We start from the raw sequence: 20313 nt of genomic DNA, 5'->3' as shown, positions 1-20313 counted from the left end.
GGCTTCTCTGCTTCAAAATCTACAGATCACCCCACTTCAAAGCATCAGCCTGTTATGTTAGCAGAGGACCCAGTCATCAAAACACACCAATAGGGCATGGAGACCGTTGGTTGAAAACGACAGATTGTGAATACAAAGCCATATTCAAGGTGCTGCCCAGGGTTCCATCCTAGAAGCAACCCTGCTCAATCAAGGTTTCCTAGTAGATACACTACTTTTTAAAGGGCCTTCTTCAAAGCTTCCACTTGATTCCTGCAATTATTTATGGGGAGAAGAGATTGAACTTGCAATTAGCGAAATGAAAGACAAGTAAATAATTGCTTTTACTCACGGTTGATTGACGCCACAATTTCTCACACCTGCCAGTGTGGAGTGCAGGCAACTTTGAAATATGTACCCCAAATATCGCCATCTTAGGACATAGTTGTCCAAATGGGAGAACAAAAGAGCAGATGCAGGGTTTCACCAGTGGGTAATAGAAAATAGTGTTGGATCATGAGACAAAGTTAGGCAAATAAGGAAGCTACTTTTGAAAATCGCTCCCGGAAAATCCCAGGTCAGACCATAAAGCATGCAAGTATTTCACACTCACTCTTTTCTTCTTGCAGTGTCAAGAAGATTTTCCCAAATCCTGAGACGGCAAACATCACTAAATCACCTTTGCCAGGTAGCTGTCCTGTGTTATACGTTCTAACTACTGCTAAGTCATTGCAACTGAGGGGCAAATCCACGGGAAACTCTGGAGAGGCTCCATCAGGATGTGGCTGTTTAATAGTACACTCTCATGGGACTTCTCTGGCGGTCCAGGGATTAAGACTTCACCCCCTCCACCCCAATGCAGGGGGTCCAGGTTCTATCCCTGGATTGGGAGCTATGGTCTCACATCCCTTGTGACCAAAAAACCAAAACATGAAACAGAGGCGATATTGTAACAAGTTCAATAGAGACTTTAAAAATGATTCCACATCCAAAAACGTCTTTTAAAAAACACTAGTACACTCTCACTATTATCTTGAATTTCTACAGATGAGGAATTGAAATGTCAGCCCATCACTAAATGGTTTCAGCCAACATAGAAAATAATTTCTGACGTCATTTGTCCATTAACCCTTCAGATACTCTAGGTCCGCAAGCTTGTGTTTTGCTTGAGTACGTCGGGGTTTCTCAGCCACTGTTGCCTTTTGGGGCTGGGTGATTCTTTACTGTGGGGAGTTGTTTTGTGTGTTGTAGATGTTTAGTAGCATCCCTGGCCTCTATTTACTCAATGCCAGTAAGGCCACCCACCCCCAAATACCACTTCAGTTGCGATAGTCACGAATGCCTTCACCATTGCCACATGTAACCTGGGGTGGGGTGCAGAATCACCCCAGTTTTGTTTTTGCCCCAGATTTCTGTTCTTTTTAGCATGGAAGTGATATGTACTTACTACTAAAAAAATAAAACTAATAAAAGTATATATAGTAAAAATTAGAAGATCCCACTATAGTTCTATAGTTCTAACTGAAGGCATAAATCTTTGCATTTCTGTTCATTTTGCACCTCAAGGAAGTGACTCTAAGTCTGTTAAGGCAGCCCAAAACATTCATTAAAATATGAATGACCTTAAAGCAGAGGGGACAAACTGGTGGCTACAGGTCAAATCTGGCCCTAGATGTGTGGCGTTATTTTTGTTGGACTGGCATAGGTTCAAAAATATTTTTTCATTTAGTCACTAACAGTTGAAACTAGGAGATGACAACTAAACACCCATATTTTCTGTAGAAAACTTTTAAGACCTGCAACTCCAGAACTAATTTCCCTAGGGTAGCAAGCAGCTAGGTGGGCTGAGCTTCTTCATCATCACCCCCACTTCCTCTTACGCTTGGCCCACCTCGCTCCTGAGTGTCACCCGTCTGTCTTGTTTATGTGTTCGGGTCTGTAACCTCTCCCTTACACTATTGGTTTCAGGTTGGTGCTGGTTACTCAAGGTGGTGATGGGGGTCTCTAGTTGGAGTGGCCTGAAGGAAGGCTCCAGGCCAGGAACCAGAAAGTATAAAAGTACCCCCCTCACCCACCCCCCACACACACCTCACTGTTCCAGCCCTGCCCCTGGAATGAAATGGCACAAGGGTGATTTGGAGATCAGAGGGAGACCCTCCACACTCACGCGGTCACAGAGGCCACTCCCGGGCACTGTTCCGGGGTAGGGTAGAGCCTCACAGATGAATGGGGTTCAGGAAATAAGATGAATATTAACAAAGTAAACACTGCCAGGGTTAGTTTTCAAATCCTACCTCTCTCCATCAAAAGGTTTTAGGACTCAACATAAGTCTGAGGATTCCATTAATATCACTAAACACATAACATCTACACATAAAGATCAAAAGTTTCTTGTTAAATGTTTTCTGCTAAATTTCTATTGCATAAATGTGTATCTTTTTAAACAAAAACAATAATACTTTTATAAAACCAAAATTAGCAATTTGGTAGAAGCAAACATTTCCAGCCGTTAAGGATGGTAAATTCTAGTTCATGGAAAGTCATATTCATCATGGGTATTGGGTCTTGGGAATTGTCATTTTTGTCTTTGTAGCTTACATATTTATTAAATATAAAATATTTTAATGTGTGTATAAAATTAATTGATTTGAGATATTCTTTAAAAAGGGAAAAAAAGAAACATTGTCATATTTCTGAGGGTGACTGTCTTCTGGTCCTTTTCCCCAGCTTGGAAGAGCCAATCTTAGGGTCATATCAGGGAAATAGATATGGCTTTAGGACATAGAACTAGACATTTGGGAAGTGTGGAAAGGCTTGACCCTTTAATGTACCGTGTAGTAAAAGCATCTGTTTGCATGCCCACAACAGCCTACATGCTCATGTGCACACACAGACACACTCTCTCCACTTTCCACACAGACAGTACATAAGTTAATCAGCGATTGCTACCTTTCCCATCTTCACTGGACAGCCACCAGACACATTCCTGGACCAGCCAAAGGATCAGGATTAGTAAGGGGGATGAAACATCATGTAACATCTCAGCTAATATCCTGGCGAGCTTTCCTAAACATACACAAAGCAAGTCAGACTTAACAACACCTGACCAAATGCCCACCCCTACCCCCGCCCCCTAGATACTTAAAACCAAGAGCCAAATATTCAGGCCCTTCTGGATACACTAAGGAGGCAACTTGTCATTCATATCTCAGCCATTCATCCCACAAAACCCTTTGAGTGCCTACTGTGTATACCAGACACTTATGCTTATTATATGCCAGACACTTGGCCTCAGCAGGAAAAAAAAAAAAAACAACACCAAAATAATAAAAAGTGATAAGTGTTGTGAAGGAAAGTGAGTGGAAGTAGAGAATAACCAAGCATTTTAGATGCTATTCAGATGATGTGGCTAGAGAAGGCCTCTGCATGGGCGCTGCCCTTCACTTGGAGCATACATGATGGCCGGGAGGCCAGGGCAGGGTGGGAGAACGTTCCAGCTCCTGCAGCAGTCAGTGCAAAGGCCCCTGAGGTGTCAGTGCTCTCCCAGCTGGGCTCTTACTCCCTAAACTGTGCACCTTGCAAACATTACCCCAAGGAATATCCAACAACAGCCCTCCTAAAGAGATGCATACTATTATATCTCTATTTTAGAGGTCAGGAAACTGAAATTAATCTCCTTGCCTGCCTCTGATCAATCAGCTGGTCAACAGCAAGGTCAGGATTTGAACTCAGTATGTTTGAATCCAGAATCTGAAATTTCCATATTCAGTTGTTCTCATTATCATTAGAAATCAACCCAACTCACCTCTCATGTCTTCATATATTCTGGCTGCCTATGTCCTGCAAAGCATTCTACACTGATATGAGGAAGATTTTACCTGTGCTCAGACAGTCTACATGTTAAAGGGGCTGTCAATATTTACATCGGATTGGAAATTCACGAGCATTAGGAGACTTAAAAGGTCCACATGTCTTTGAAATCTTGTTTTATTAAAGACATTTTTGAAAACATGCAAGGAAAGGAAATGATTCTGGAAATGTTTTTCTTTGCTTTTATCAATATTGTTCCAACTTGCTAGTCCCAACTATTGTTCCGAATATTGTTCCAGCTCTCAAATTTAAATTCTACTATGAGGATTGCTGGGGAAGCCACAGATTAAACACACATACACTCATATTCACACTTACATTAACAAACCACCCAGATGTAAGGTATAGTTTTCCTTTTCTTCTATCTCAATTATTCATCTTTGTTTTAGTCATTATAGTCACATAAAAACCGAAAAACAAAAACAAAAAGGTAGACCATAAACTGCTTCAGAATGTATTTAGATGAAAAATACACCTTGTAACATTTCTGAGGCTGAACTCTATCATAGTCCCAAGGGTAGTGGGACCTTTCCAAAATCTGAGCCTGTCAATCATCAGGTGCTAGAGACAGGGGTTGTTAAACACAGAGCTCTCACCAACAAGCTCCCATCAGGAGGCTGACAGATCTCTGGGCCTCATCCCACTGTTCCACCGGGTCAAGACCAAAGTTGGGATGGGAAGGTCAGGGGGAGGAGGGGTGGGGAATAGCAGGTTTGTTCTGACCTAGGCCACCATGGGGTAGTTTCTTATAAACAGAGACATGAGGAGAGAGCCACAGAAAACAGTATACAGATCTTCCAAGTTACAGACTCATCTTCTGAGTTTTCTTGAATTTCAAAGCACTTTGCAAAGCACCATGAGCAGATTCATTAAAAAGAACTGAAAGGAAATAAAGGGAAGGGTTTGAACCTAACAACCCATGAGCTAATGAGTTGATTGGATTGGATTTCCAGGCATCTCGAACAGTGATCCACAGTGCAGACATCACGTTCCAAATGCTGGAAGACTGGAGGAACGTGGACCTCAACAGCATTACCAAGCAAACCCTTTACACCATGGAGGACACTCGTGATGAGCACCGGAAGCTCATCATCCAGTGTAAGATGCTCCACCAGGGCGTGTGTCTTTCTATTTGTTTAAAAAGAAAGAGTATGTTGGTAAACAAAGTGGCATTCCCAACCTGTCCTTCTCCCTGGGATCCCATCCCTCCTGTTGTTCCTGTTAAAGGGGTCGGCCCAGGTGGAGGAGCTGGTTGATTTACAAGGACATGGGTCCACACTGCTGGGGAAAATGGGTTCTGGGATATCGGGCAGGACACAACGTCAGGCAGAAGGCCCCACACAGGACCCTTGGTGCCAGCTGCCATTCCCTGGGTGGCATCAACAAATGAGGAACAAAGCTTGCCACCTCTCTTGGCATACGGCAGCCTGCAGGCACTGGATGTGCTGCCTGCTCTTCCGTGGAGAGTCACGGGAGTCAGCCCACCTATTGGCAGATGGACCTGTCAATCACAGTAGATGCCTAAGAAGGAAGTGGATGGTGACTTACTTCTGTGAACTTGTGGCCCCTGTGGACAAAGACTGGGAGACTATTGCTCCAGATATTATCCTGATATGGTCGGGTTGCTGTTCTTAGCAGCAGAGGACATGGGAGGACTACAGAACACCACCATCCTAAACATATCTGTGCTTTCCCTCAACAGCCCATCGCAGCCTCTGCCTGGGAAATCCCCTAGGCCAGAGTCTGTTGACTTCTTCCTTCCTTTGTTCAGCTGGCCCTGCTCATGCCTCGGGGGTTAGGGGCTGGGAGAAGCGAGCATGAGGACAGAGGGTGAGTCCACATTAGCTCTCAGGCAGCTTCCTGGAGGAAGGGGATATGGCAGCTTGGGAAGACCCAAGACCTTCACAGTGACATCACTCGGGAAGCTGCAGAGTGGGGTTCCCCTGAGAAGAGGGGCCAGCTCTCCTGAGAGCCCCCAGCCCCTTCGGTTTCCACTATACCCCCTCAACACTGTTGTATTGCAGGAAGACTTTCTGCCTCCAACCTAAGTAGGTCATGTTTATAAACAGAGTTCAAAGGTGCTCCTATTAGAGACCTCTATTCAGAAGAAAACGGAGCAGCTGAAACATTGGGCCACATCCCTCAAGTTTCTTTCCTGGTGACCCCAGAGCTCCTCTCAGGTTCATATTTCTTCCTCTGCAACAGCCTCCAGCCTGCTTTCCCCTGTTGAGAAAGTTAGAGATGGTCACTAAAATCATAATTCAGCTGCTAGACTGCCTAGTTTATGCCAGGTCCTGTGTCATGAGGGAAGACTCACTTATCACCCCCATATCACAGATGAGCAGACTGAGCCTCCCTGAGCCGGTGAACCTTGCCCAAGGTAGCAGAGCTGAACCTGGAACCCAGGTCTAGTCTCCGTGTCCCTCCCATGCACTAGTGCATGCCAGAGCAGTGGGCAAGCTTCCGATGCCCCAGGACCATTCCAAGTTTTTACAGTCATGCTCCCTGTCCTGTTTTTCCTTCTAGAAGGCAATGGAGAGCATGACTGTGAGCACCCTAACAGTGCTGGCTGTACCCATGATGGTCGTGCCCCCAGGGCCTCACACAGGGCCAGGTGTGGAGGAGGGGCCCAGCAAAGTTTGTGGAGAACTGAACAGAGGGGTGAAAGCCCAGAGTGGTCCAGCCTCCTGGTTCTGCTCACCATTCCTAGCAGCATTGGACTCGGCTCTCTTCTCTCGCCAGCTTTCGTGGGGGAAGAAACTGTGACCCAGACTCGTAAGGAAACATACAATCACCACTGCTTGTTTTGGGGCCAGGTGCTGAGCCTCTGCTGGAGCGGCATGCCGGTCACTACTGCCTCTCCCGGAAAGAAACTGTTGGGCCTTTTTCTTCTTGTTTTCTTCCCTGGAGGAGGGCATGGCAACCCACTCCAGGATTCTTGCCTGGAGAAGCCCATGGACAGAGGAGCCTGGCGGGCTACAGTCCGTAGGGTCACACAGAGTCAGACATGACTGAAGCGACTTAGCACGCGTACACACTTCTTGTTTTTTCGGGGTAGGGACAGAATGTTGCCCTTTGATTCTTTGTATTCTTCTAGAGGAAGGGAGTCGTAATGAAGTTTAGGTCAAGCCACCTGGTACTTACTGAATGCCTGTCCTGGGTGGAACACTGGGCTAGATGCTAAGCAGAGAGCAGTGAATAAGATAGACACTGCCCTTCCCACACAGAGCTTAGAGCTAATGGCAAATCAGAAGTCAAACAGTCTCCAAATGGTTGCTTCTGTGCGTGCTAAATCACTTCAGTTGTGTCTGACTCTCTGCAACCCTGTGGACTGTAGCCCACCAGGCTCCTCTGTCCATGGGATTCTCTAGGCAAGAATACTGGAGTGGGTTGCCATGTTCTCCTCCAGAGGATCTTCCCAACCCAGGGGTTGAATCCCTATCTTTTACGTCTCCTGCATTGGCAGGCAGGCTCTTTACCACTAGTGCTACCTGGGAAGCCCTTCCAAATGGATGAGTTTTACCAAAGGGAACATACTAAGTGATGCAGTGACAGGATGAGGGGGATTGAGGAAGCCTGAAGGCAGATGGCCTGGCACATGGGTGTCACCCTTGCTCCTTCCAGACAGCTGGGAAATCAGTCCCTGAACACAGTGAGCTGGACCAAGGGCCAGTCTGAGAAGGACCAGGGGCAACTGTGAACTGCACTCTTCTTCCCTTACAACCAATTGACAAGTCTTCAGATTCTTGCTTGAGGGGGTTACCATGATGTCCATGATGTAGATGCTGGCTGGGGATGCTCATTTACCTTCAATTAAAAAGTGCACATAAGGGAATGCACCAGCTAATAAAGATATCAGACAAAGAGGTGGCAGGGGGAGACACCCATGCACACCCCTAACTATAACAAAGGGCTTTTCGTGATATAGTGAAGGTAAGAATACAAATAATTAAGGGCTATGAAAATATAGAGGAAGAATGATCAGCTCTGCTGACAAGGGGCATAGGAGGGTAAATAGAATTTCACAGGAAGATCCATTTCCACTGTTTTGTGATAGACTAAACAATCCAAGCAGAGGTTTGCAGGAATGACAAGTAAGCTGGGGGTGGCCATGGTTGAAAGTGTTCCTAGGCATGGAAGATGAGCCTGAAAAGGTAAGTCGGGGTGTATTCTCTAAATCCTTGAATGTGTCTCTGTTTAAACCCAACTACATGGCGTGGGGGGCGCTCCTTTGTTTGACAGTGTATCAGGAATTTGACCACCTCCTGGAGGAGCAGTCTCCCATCGAGTCCTACATCGAGTGGCTGGACACCATGGTGGACCGGTGTGTTGTGAAGGTGGGTCAGCTGAGGGGAAGGTCCCTGCCCTGGATGGCAGTCCATCACTCGTGTTGGTGGCACTTGGGTCACCAGCAGCAAGCTAGCTGAGTGTTTCCTCGGTGGCCTCAGAGCCCTAGGGATCCAAGGCAAAACTTGGGCCTCCCCTTAGGAGGTAGGCGGCAAAGAGAATCAAAGGAGGCAAGATTCTGAGGCTCCCTCCCCTGGTTCAACCAGGCCAGGATCTCTTTTTTCTGTTGTACACATTGAGTCTTGACTTAAGATTTCATTTCTTAGAGTGTACTTCTGCTGCTAAAAATAAAAAGTAAAAAAACCACCATTCCATGACGTTGAACTTAGAGACCCATAAACCTTCTTGTCATATTTTATAAGAAAGAATAATCAGTGAAGATCAAATCAACCATTTTTAAAGCTGCTCACTCTCTCTTAGGTGGCTGCCAAAAGACAAGGATCCCTGAAGAAGGTGGCCCAGCAGTTTCTCTTGATGTGGTCCTGTTTTGGCACAAGGGTGATTCGGGACATGACCTTGCACAGTGCCCCCAGCTTCGGTAAGTCTACCCCAGCCCCCTCCAAACCAAAAATGTCTTCACTGCGCTCCATGGATCAAGTCCATCTCTCCAGAGTTAGGCATGGTCTTGTCTCTAAGACCATAAGGACATTACCCAGAAACATCCTCTGTTCTGGGGGACATGATGTTAGGACTTTCGGGGAGAAAGATGGCATTGCATGCTAAAGGAGAAGTATTTATATCTGAAGATGAGAGGTTGGTACACACTACCATTTGAGTTTAAAGAGGAATAAATAGCAGTGGCTGTGCTCCCCTTTTTATGGAAGCCCCAGTCATGGCTACTTTTATAGGGCTATTTTGACAAATTTCATAGTGTGGATATGCCAAGACTGGGCACATGAAGAAGCCCCTGAGTCCAAATATTTGCAAATGGCTTAATTGACAGGCCAGCGGTGGGTAGACAAGTTTCTTTGATGACATGCCCCAGGCTGATGCCTCGTGAAGGACTTCTGCATTCATTTTCCCCTTTGCTTTACTGATCCCTTGGGTTTGCACCACCTCCAGGAGACATCCCTACCCCAAGTCCTTGTCTTCTGTTTTCCAGTGTTAACGGGACTTGAAATTTCTGCCCAGAGGTGCTTCTAATAGTCTCTGTGGGCAGGAACCTAATCACTGACTTGGGGGGATTATTATGTTTCATTAGAAAGAATGGCATAGGCACGGAGTTCAGGTCATCATTAAACAAGTGACATAGGACTTCTAGGCATCATCCAGACACTTGAAATCTCAAAAACACTCTGGCCTTCAATTTTCTAGGCATTTCAGCAAAGGGCTTTTGGTAAATTTTCAGGGTAATTGCCTTGTTCTCTGTTTAACTTTGCAAGTAGAAATGTGATTTTTGCTTCTCATTATCTCCAATTAAGTCAATCAGCTCTGGGCTTTGCTCTGGGTTTAATCTGACACTTTTCCATCTACTTTTTTATGGTCTTGTCAGTATTTTCCAGTTGTGCTATACAACGTGGTGAATATGTGTTGAAACAAAGAATGCACTATTTTTTCTAAACAGTTCAGTCCATGAAAGACTGTCTTTACCCAATTGGAGAAGTGTTTTGTTGTGGATTTCTTTATCTCAGCATTGGGAAGTTCTCTGAACCTGCCTGCACCATGGCTACAGACGGAAATTCTCTTTGAGCTGTGTATGGAAATGCTCTGGTGACTGCTACCTGGGCAGTGACATCATACACGGCATTTTGATGACTTCCAGTTCAGCATAGTTAGTGTTAGCACATGTTACCTCTGGTTCTGGGAAAACCATTTGTGCATAACTGCTTTCAGTTAAGCCAATGGGTAAAAAATACTCGAGATTTTTTCATTGCTTTAGAATCAAAGAATGAACGATGCCACACAAATAAATATGTACACATCCACAAAGCAAGCATCCTCTCCTTGTTTTAGATCTTATGCTTCAATTTGCTGATTCTTGAACTGACTATATTATCAAATACCCTTCATTAGGTAGGGAACATAGTTGATGATGTAATAGTCTTTGTATTTACTAAGTTAACAGTCGATGTTATAGACAGTAGAACAATGAGAGTTCAGTGAATAAGTACTAAGAAATACTATTCCTTAAAATGTGTTTGTTTCTTTTTGAACCACACACTATTCTAGGATACACCAGAAACTCAGGCAAATGGCAAAGAATGGTCACAAAACTTTTAGAAATGGAAAGAAAAAAGATATGAACCCAATTTCACTTTTACAGTATTTTTCAACCCTGAACAGATGGAAATAATACCTGTCTCCAAGTCTGTTTAGCAAGCTCTCTGAAATGGTCCTGCTCATCCGACTCATTGTTGAGTTTTGCAGCTTGGGGTGACAGGCAAGTTGAAAGAATTTGCGGCAGACAAAAGCCCAGCTCCCCCTTTCTGCCTGTATATGTCAAAGACACAGTTGGTGGTTGTGTTTGGGTCATGTGTTCCCTGTATAAAAACAGCTAATTAGGAAAAAGAGCCCTCTGTTCCCTGGCCCCACCCCCAACCGCAGGGGCCAGCTCTATATATCTTATAACTCCCACATGATCCTGGCCCTGTGAATGGTGCGGGCGTTTGTGTGTCTGCGTAGCAGGCTGACCGTCACAATGATCGTGTGGAATATCACAATGATCCCGCAGGGACTCTATCACCTCTTCCCAGAAGAGCCTCTTTCAAAGGTAGTTGACTCCTTTCTTCTCCTTAATTCCTTTTCACTCTTTTCTCCCTAATTCCTTTTCACTGAAAGAGCCTATGCTGTGAACTAAAGTAGCCAGACTTTCTTTCTTTGCTGCAAGCAGCACTTTCTAGCAAAATTAGTCAGCAAAGGTAGGGTGGTGGGCAATGAACTTTTCATCCTAATGGAGCTGAGGAAATTAGAGACTCTATTTAAACAACAACAACAACAGCGCATTTGCGGTTGACTGCCCTGAGTTCAGTTCCTAGGACACCTGGCTCCCGAGGCAGTGCAGGTGTCTTTACCCTTCACTCTGGGTTTTCACCAGATGCCCCTGTTTTCACTGTTTGGAAACATCCAGAAGGCAAACATAGTTCCCGGAAGTGCTTCAGCATGAAATGGTGTGGAAAGCTGCCTTGGATTTGAAGGCTAAGGGGGTGGGGCTACGTATCATTTCCCAAGTTTTCACCTCTCTACACGCTTTTGTTCTGGCCTAGAGTCAAAGCTCACCCACTCAGGCAGGGCAGGGGAAGCCACGTGGGAGCAGCACCCAGGCCAAGTGACTGTGACGGACGGAGCCTCCAGACTGCCTTCTCAAGGTTTAGATGTCCTGGCCTGGCTCTGTTACCCAGAACCGGCTAAACTGCAGAATCTTGACCTTCAAAATGTCACTCACAACCCTGCTGAGCACCAGGAGGCAGGACTTGCTTTCCCTGTATTAGGGAGAAAAAGCAGAAACCCAGGAGGTGCCAGGGCCCCAGGATGTACGCAAACTGAGCTGAGCTCCCTCGCCCAGGGTTTGATCCCACACTAGGGCCACACTGCTGAGGCTGCTTCTAACTTTCTTCAGCCAAAGAGCAATAAGAAAAACAAAGCAATGTTTATTCAGGGCCTAGTATACACTAGACGCAACATTAGGCACCTTCTCATTGAATTCTCACAACTTATGAGGTCAACATAACAGACAAGAAAGCTGTGATAGAACAGGAAGCAAAAGCAGGATGATGCTACTCTTTTTGACAAATATATAGGAAGCACACAGTACCATTTAATTCTCACATCAACTCTGCCAGGCCGACAATAATAGATATCTTTTTTACTGAGATGGAGAATTTTCTTGCCCAAAATCAATATGGTAAGTGGCAGAGCACTGTTTCAAAATCAAATCTGCCTTGCCACAAAAGCCATGCTTTCTCAATTACCACAATTAAGACAAATATCCTGGGCTCAGATGCATGGCACAAAAAAGACTAGATAAACTGTTTACCCCTCGTTGATGGTTTTCTAAAGCCATATTGATGGAATAAAAAAAAGTTTAAGCTATGAGAGAAAAGAACAATAATTAGATGATCATGAGTAATAAGAGATGCCAGAAGACAAGTGTTGAGAACAAAGAACTGTCAACCATTATTGAAAAGTGAGGGCAAAGCAATTTTCAGTTATAAAAAAACTCAGAGAACTGTGGTACCCGTAGAACTTCACTTAAAAAAATTAAAGGGTGCATTTCCATAAGAAGAAAAATAAAACCGTCACTAAGTTCTGGGATGCAAGAAAGAGGAATGTTCTAGTTATTGTTGTTTACCGAAAGTGTAGTGATTTAAAACAATATTATGCCTACAGATTCAATGGGTCAGGAATGTGAACGGGATCCAGCAGGGACGGCTGGTCGCTGTTCCATGATGTCTGGGACCTCAGGGTCCAGCAGGGATGGCTGGCCTCTGTTCTGTGATATCTGGGACCTCAGGTGGGAGGACTCAAAAGCTGGAGCTCACCCAGCTGGAGGCTGGAACCCTCTGGAATCCTCAGGTGCCTGGTGCCTGGGCTGGGATGACTTGCAGCCTAGGACAGCTGATTGGGGTGCACTCAAGTGGCCTCTCTGTGTGGCTCACTTTCCTCACAGCTCGGTGGCCTCTGACAGTTGAACTCCTCCCGTGGAGGCTCCGGCCCCCGAACGAGTGTGCCAAGGAGGGAGAGGCAGTGTCTCTTGTGACGCAGTCTCAGAAGTGAAAGTGTCTCTGCCCTTGCTCTGGTGATCAAAGCAGTCACAAACCTACCGAGACTGTAGGAAGTGCACAGACCACCCCCCTCCCCACCCTGCACAACACACACAGTTCTCCCAGGAAGGCTTGTTAAAGAATTTGGGGGCCTTCTTTAAGACGAAAGAAATTTTAAAATGTGTAAGCAAATTTAAGTAACTTTCGGTTGTAATTTAAAAACTAGCTTTCATTGTGTGTTTCAAAAAGGTAAAATCAAACTCTAAGAAACAGTAAAACACAGGGAAGTGGGGAGAGACTCTTTCAGGAATAGTTAGAGCATGCTAAAGGTCTTTGTCTTGAAATACTATATAACTTTAGATTTTGTTGAAAAGAATGTGTAGTTTGGACTTAATAGATGTGTAGGATATAGAATCATCACTAGAAGAATAGAATCATAACTTGCCAAAGAAAAATGGAAAAATGTGAAAACTTAACTGGCAAGAATTGAGAAGATAAAGGAAGTTTAGAAAAAAATATAGTAAACTCAAAACATGAAATAGGATGCTAGAAATAAGATCAACTAATAATCACAGTAAATAAAAAGATCTTTTCCCTCAAGAAAATCAGGCATAAATTGTAACTTTTACTAAACCTTTAAGAAGCATAAAATCCTTAGTTTATGAAAATTAATATGAAAATCAGTGTTTTAGAGAATAAAACAAAAGAAGGAAAGCTATATAGTTAATTTTATGACGCTGATATAATCTCAGCTTCAAAAACTTAGAAGAGCTGTAGAGGAAAAGGAAATTATGACTCAACCACACATAGATATAGATGAAAATATTCTGAATAAAATACTAGCAGATCAAATCCAGGGCAAATTTTTGAAAAATCATGGTTGATGAGTCTGATGCCAAGAATTCAAGTATGACTCTAAGTCAGAAAATTACTCATTACCATACATTACAAATTAAAGTTCTTCCCTGTTAAAGAGAAAAATCATATGAACATCTATAGATACAGAGGAAAAAATGTATTTGATACAATTCAGCTCTCAAGTATAATTTTTTAAAACTCTTGGCAAACTAGGAACAGAAGGGAATTCATTTAATATGTTAAAGAGTATTTTAAAAACCTGCAGGAAAAAAAAAACAAACTGAAAAAAATAAAAATAAAAACCTGCAGAAAACAATGTACTAAGTGGTGGAACTTTAGAAGTTTTCCCATTTCAGTCATGAATAAGAAACAAATACCTTTTGTTTCTGATAGCTATGTACTGGAGGTGCTAGCAAATGCAATAAGAAAAGGAAATGAAGTGGAACAATCAGAAAGGAAAACACAAAATTTTCTTTATTTATAGATGTCATGGTGGCTGACAAAAAATAATCTACAAACTAATAGAACAAATAAGAATTCAGGCAGGTTACTGACTTCAATTTCTAAAAAATCCTTAGCACTCTTACCATTAAATAGAAAATAGCTATCTCTATGTATCAGTCTATATGTCCATATCTATATATTGCATTCATAACAGCAACAGAAAGGTGTCCATAAAATAAGTCTAACAAAAATTATTTTAAGGCTTTCAAGGGAAAAATTTTAAAGTATTATTGACATGTACCCTGTTCATGTTTGGAAAAGAATATGTGATAAATCACTTTAAATACAATCTTTAAAGAAAATACCCTAGTAGAAAAATGGGCAAAGAATATGAATAGATAGTTCACAGGAAAATAAATTCAAATGGCAATAATCATATAAAAAGAGGTTGCACCTCTCTAAAAATTAGGGTACTGCAACTTATAAAGACAGTAACATTTCACACCCTTCAGATGGCAAATACTGTGTTGCCTACACTACCAGTAAGGCTATGGAAAATATTAGTGAGTAGTTTGGCACAGCCCATAAGACTTAAGAATGCAGGTGCTCTTGGACCCAGAGATTCTACCTCTGGTCCTAAACACAAGGAAGGCAACAGGTACAAAACAAAACAAAAAAAGATTCATTAGAGCCAGTTTCCAATAGTCAAAAATGTAAATAACCTAAATTCCATCAACAGGAGACTGGACAAATAAATCATGCTATAGTTACACAATGGCCATGGCCATTAAACGAGAGCAACGTGTCTTAGTGTGGATAGATCTTAAAAAACCCAAGGTATCAAGTGCAGGTTGCAGAATGCTCTGTAAAATATGGCACCATTTCTATCAAGTTTGAAAATAAAAAACAATATCATTTGCTTTTGTGGATATATAAATGTATGTAGAAATGTGTTTGAACAATAAATGGCAGATTTGAGACTGATTAAATAAGGGCGTGCTATGTCAGGGCATGCTATGTCAGAGCATGTTAAGGAAGGGAACACTGGGGCTTCATTTTTATCTTCAATTAAAAAAACTCAAATATGTGAAATGTTAAAATTTTATAAAGCTTGGTATTGAGTACACTGGGTGTTCATTTTAAAATTCTCTCTCTTTTTTGGAGGGGCCTTCCTTTGCAGCATGTGAGATCTTAGTTTCCCAACCAGGGATCGAACCCAACCTCCCTGCATAGGAAGTGCAGAATCCTAACCCGTGACTGCCAGGGAATTCTCTTAAAATTATTTATACTTTTCCGTATGTTTGAAATTTTTCAGAAGGAAAAAGCAATGCTTTGATTCTATAAGATGCCATTAACTATGTCATCATATAACAACAATAATCTTTTGTCTGTATCCTAATACCTTTTTCCATAACAGACTCCAATGCTCAATAGCTCTGTAACTTTAGGCAAGTGCTTTAAAATCCTCTGAACCTTCATTTCCCTATGTGTTAATTGAAGATAATATCTTCTTCACAGTGTTGTTGGAAAATTAAAAGGGCTTAGCACAGTGCATATGGTAAATGGTCAGTGCTTGCTCATTTGATTCGTTTGTCTAACAAATAGCCATGGAGCCTCCACTGTGCCTGACACGGTTCTAGACACCAAGTATAGAACAGTGGCCAGGAGGGGGAAGGGAGGTAAAAAGACATAAAATTCCCTCCTTTTATGGAGCTTACAATCTAGTGTAGGGAGGCACATAATAAAGATAAATAAGTTCAGTCTATAGAATAGCAGATGGTGTTAAGTGCTAAGGGAAGAAATAAAGCAGGAATGTTAGCTATAATTGCCCCTCTCCTGTCTGTCTTTGATGCTTCTTTCTATCTCCCTCCCCTCTTCTTCTTCCTCTCATCAGTCTTTCTGAATCTCCTTCTTTGCTTTCCTCCCTTCTATTTGAACTGCTCCCATGATCATGACACTGAACTGCTTGTTGCCTAATAATCTTAAGGATGGATTTCTGCTCACCAAGGACACTGTAGCTTTTGTGGAGTCAGTGACTGAGCTTGAAGTTTCCTTTGGACTCAAGGCACTTATCCCAGTGGTGAGTGAGCAGCAATAGCTCTACAAACTTCCCTTGTTTAAAGGATGATTGAAATTACCAGACCAATTGGGTAGCTGATCAGAGTCATTAGGAGGAGAGCTTGAACCCCCAAATCAACACTTCCCCTGGAGTACTGGCCTCCAAGCCCAGCTCTGATATCTTCTAAGAGGGTGATCTTAGTGTCTTCACTTCATCAGATCTTGTTTCTCCATCTACTAGACAGGAGTATTGTGTAGATGATCCGAGGTGCCTGTCTGTGCTAAAACTACTAAACCCATTTTTATTATCTAGGGTTTTCCATTCTAATTTGGTTTCATAATGTCTTTCTCTCTATCTATCCCTGTTGACTTAGAGCCACATCTCAGCAAATACTTCTTCATTGTGGAGACCCTTTGGAACTTTTTGGTATATGCTGCTGTCTTTTGACTTCTTTCACTCTGTGAATGGAACAGTCATTCCATAGGACTTAGAAGGTTAGAATGTTCTAATCTTAGAACATTAATAGCAAAAGGGACCTTAGCCACTGTTCATTAAACTTTTCCTCCTTATGGCACTTCTGTAACATAGAGTTGACTGTTCCCCTCACAGAGAACCTTATTGCATGATTGATTGAAGAACAGCTTCAGAATCAGTCAGACTTGGGTTCAAATCCCATGTCTGACACTTAATAACTGTGTGACATTGGACAGTTAACTTTACCCATCTGAGCCTCAATTTCCTCCATTGTAGAAGGAGGGTATCACTCATCTCAAATGGTTGTGATGAGGATTAATGCAGTAGTAAATCTCCAGCAGTTAACCCAGTGGCTGCCACAGAGCAAGAGCTCAGTAAATAGCTGGTTTTGTTTCTAACATTTCCAAGGAGCAACTCATCCAAGTCTTACTAAGTCTTACTAAGTAGCAGAGCTGGAGTTCAACCTGGGCGGTTTGATCCAGCCCCACGCAGTTACCCACCACGCTCTACCTATGGCTCACAGGACTCATTCCGGGGAAGTGGATGGAAAGTTTAGTTGTGGAAGTCTGCGTCTCACAATGACTCAAAAACACCTGAATGTTCTGAATTCCAAATGGGGTCAAAGAACAGACACAGCACCCTGGGAATGGAGGAAGAATGGGGACCAAGTTCAGGATGGGGGACGTGGTCCTGGAGTTCTGTGGAGGGACTGGAGTAGATGTGCGTGACCTGGGGCATCTGAGGGCCTCAGAGTTAAGCCAGGAATCTTATTCTGTAGCATTTCTGGACCAAAAGAATCAATCTACCTGAACTGAAAGGTATTTTGTGTGTGTGTGTGTGTGTGTGTGTGTGTGTGTATGTGTGTGTGCATGTAAACAAAGAAGCCAGGTACAACTAAAAAGGAGAAATAAATTCCACCTAGAGGAACCATTCTAAAGCCCCCAACTGGCCCTTATCAACTTATTTCTGAGACCTGTAAAAGCATAACACCCAGCTCACATGGCCCTCCTGAGGACCAAATTCTTTAATCTTCCCATCTGTGCTATGAGGAAACTGAACCAGATGGATCTGTAGGGGAAAGGGGAACAGAGTTTTGGAGCCAGACCAACCTGAGACCAATCCCTGCTTAATTCCAATGAAGAGGCTCATTTCCTCATCCATAGGAGAGTATAATGGACTTCCCAGGTGGCTCAGATGGTAAAGAATCCACCTGCAATGCTGGAGACCTGGGTTCGATCCCTGGGTTGGGAAGATTCCCTGGAGGAGGGCATGGCAACCCACTCCAGTATTCTTGCCTGAAGAGTCCCCATGAGCAGAAGAGCCTGATGGGCTGCAATCCATGGGGTCATAAAGAGTCAGATATGACTGAGTGACTAAGTACAGCACAGTTCAGTTCAGTTCAGTCCAGTCGCTCAGCCATGTCCGACTCTTTGTGACCCCATGAACCGCAGCACACTAGACCTCCCTGTCTATCACCAACTTCCGGAGTCCACCAAACCCGTGTCCAATGAGTCGGTGATGCCATCCAACCATCTCATCCTCTGTTGTCCCCTTCTCCTCCTGCCCTCAATCTTTCCCAGCATCAGGGTCTTTCCAAATGAGGATAATACCCCCTGTCTCACAGTTTGTTGAAAGAATGAACCTTCTGTCAAGTGCTTAGCAAGGTCCTTGGCATATAGTGAGCATTCAATAAATGTGTGATGACAGTCATAGTGGTGTTGATGATGATGATCAGATCACGAGATAAATAATGCTGGGGAGTCTCAGAAGGCCTCTTAAAAAAGCAAGGGAAATGGGGAAAGGAGATGTCAGTGAGAAGTGTTGGACACTTCACAGGACAGCAGGATATCCATGTGGAGATGTCCCTTTGAGAGGTGGAAACACGGGACTAGAGATGAGGGCTTGGCCCCTCTCTCTGACCGCAAACATGGAGTACCCTCCCACATGTAGACCCACGTCCATGGAGGCAGCACAACATGCAAGAAAAGAGGGTTTTGAAGTAATGTATGCTGTTATCTTGAACAACTTGACTTTGCAGAACAGAAATAAAAGCACCTACTTTTACAAGGTGGTTATAGAAATTGAATTACTGAATATAATATTTTGAGCACAAACACTGACGCACTGGAAAAATCTTTCAAAATGATCGTTCGTATCCCTTTTTATGAAATAATCTACTCTAAGTTTAAGATGAAGACTACTACTTGAGGATACCAAATCTTTTCAAGCAATACCTTTTGTAAGCATCATGTGGTAAACAGAGTCTCAGAAACACTCAAGGGAATAATTCATTTGTTGCTAACTTAGAACATCAATTATGCTCCTAGAATTATGTCACATACATTGGTAGACACCAGTGAGTTAGAAGACAAAGTCCCTGCTGTGATCCTTACAGTCTAGTCAGGGGAATAAGAAGCTTGTGGAACAGAGGAAAATGCAAGACACTATGTCCAGAAATGCTGAACAAAGTGAAGAGTGCCTGGACAAGGATGAGGACAGTGTGAGTGGAAGAGCTCAAATGCATTTTGACAGATGGCTCAATAGGTGCCATTTTTTATGACATCCTATTAATAAATTGAGCAAGGAAGAGTTCAGTTCAGTTCACTCAGTCGTGTCCAACTCTTTGAGACCCCATGGACTGTAGCACGCCAGGCTTCCCTGTCCATCACCAACTCCCAGAGCTTACTCAAATTCATGTCCTAGAGTCAGTGATGCCATCCAACCATCTCATCCTCTGTCGTCCCCTTCTCCTCCTGCCTTCAATCTTTCCCAGCATCAGGGTCTTTTCCAATGAGTCAGTTCTTCACATCTTGTGGCCAAAGTATTGGAGTTTCAGCTGCAGCACCAGTCCTTCCAATGAATATTCAGGACTGATTTCCTTTAGGATGGACTGGTTGGATCTCCTTGCAGTCCAAGGGACTTTCAAGAGTCTTCTCCAACACCTAACCTTATGCTAAACCCCAGGCTAGGAGAGGAGAGGGCAAAGGAGAGCAACTTCTGACAACAAGGTGATTTGTACCTGAGCGGGAATGAGGGTCCGGGCCAGGTGGTCAGAGCACTGCTCAACGTGTGGTCAACCAGACCAGAGGGCACCGCTGAGCTGAGGTGGCTTACCTTCCACTTGGATCTCCTCTTACCAGGGTCTTTTCATCTGATTCACTTGATGTTTGATGACTACGTGCTGTACCTGTTAGAATCGCTGCACTGCCAGGAGCGGGCCAACGAGCTCATGCGGGCCATGAAGGGAGAAGGAAGCACGGGTAAGTGGCGCTTCACTGGGGCGCGCCCTCCTTCTCACACTGACTTGTGTCTTTACGTCTGTGCTCTGCGTTTCCTCAGCTCCACACCCCAGAGAGTTTAGTTTTGGTGAACAGGTCAGACGGCGGGAAACCAACACTGTCTTCTCCTTCTTGAGAGTGGGCATGTGTGTACACAGGAATTGTCTCGTGTGCCACCATGCTGATGGGAAACCATCAAAGATTTTAATCAGAGGAGAGGCATGATAGGGGCTTCCCAGGCGGCGGTAGTGGTAAAGAACCCACCTACCAGTGCAGGAGATAAAAGAGACGTGGGTTGGATCCC

The 20313-nt window shown here is 43.7% G+C and overlaps 1 protein-coding gene and 1 long non-coding RNA gene across 2 annotated transcripts in view; one reads left to right on the top strand and one right to left on the bottom strand.

Moving 5' to 3' along the window:
- The window catches only part of RFX4 (regulatory factor X4), a 158940-nt gene that overhangs the window by 111415 nt on the left and 27212 nt on the right, over positions 1 to 20313 (top strand). Inside the window, exons 10-14 of the mRNA XM_061125442.1 lie at positions 609 to 667; positions 4803 to 4947; positions 8092 to 8186; positions 8617 to 8734; positions 19872 to 19991. Of these exons, the coding sequence (XP_060981425.1) occupies positions 609 to 667; positions 4803 to 4947; positions 8092 to 8186; positions 8617 to 8734; positions 19872 to 19991 (537 nt within the window). The remainder of the gene's footprint in view (positions 1 to 608; positions 668 to 4802; positions 4948 to 8091; positions 8187 to 8616; positions 8735 to 19871; positions 19992 to 20313) is intronic.
- Positions 6020 to 20313, bottom strand: part of LOC133043962 (uncharacterized) — a 55703-nt gene continuing 41409 nt past the window's right edge. The window contains exon 4 of the long non-coding RNA XR_009689804.1: positions 6020 to 6072. This is a non-coding gene — a long non-coding RNA (uncharacterized LOC133043962). The remainder of the gene's footprint in view (positions 6073 to 20313) is intronic.

The sequence above is a fragment of the Dama dama genome, chromosome 22, assembly GCF_033118175.1.
Source record: "Dama dama isolate Ldn47 chromosome 22, ASM3311817v1, whole genome shotgun sequence".
Lineage (NCBI taxonomy): Eukaryota > Metazoa > Chordata > Mammalia > Artiodactyla > Cervidae > Dama > Dama dama.
Note: the sequence above shows the minus strand (reverse complement) of the source record. Positions and strands in the feature narration are given on the sequence as shown.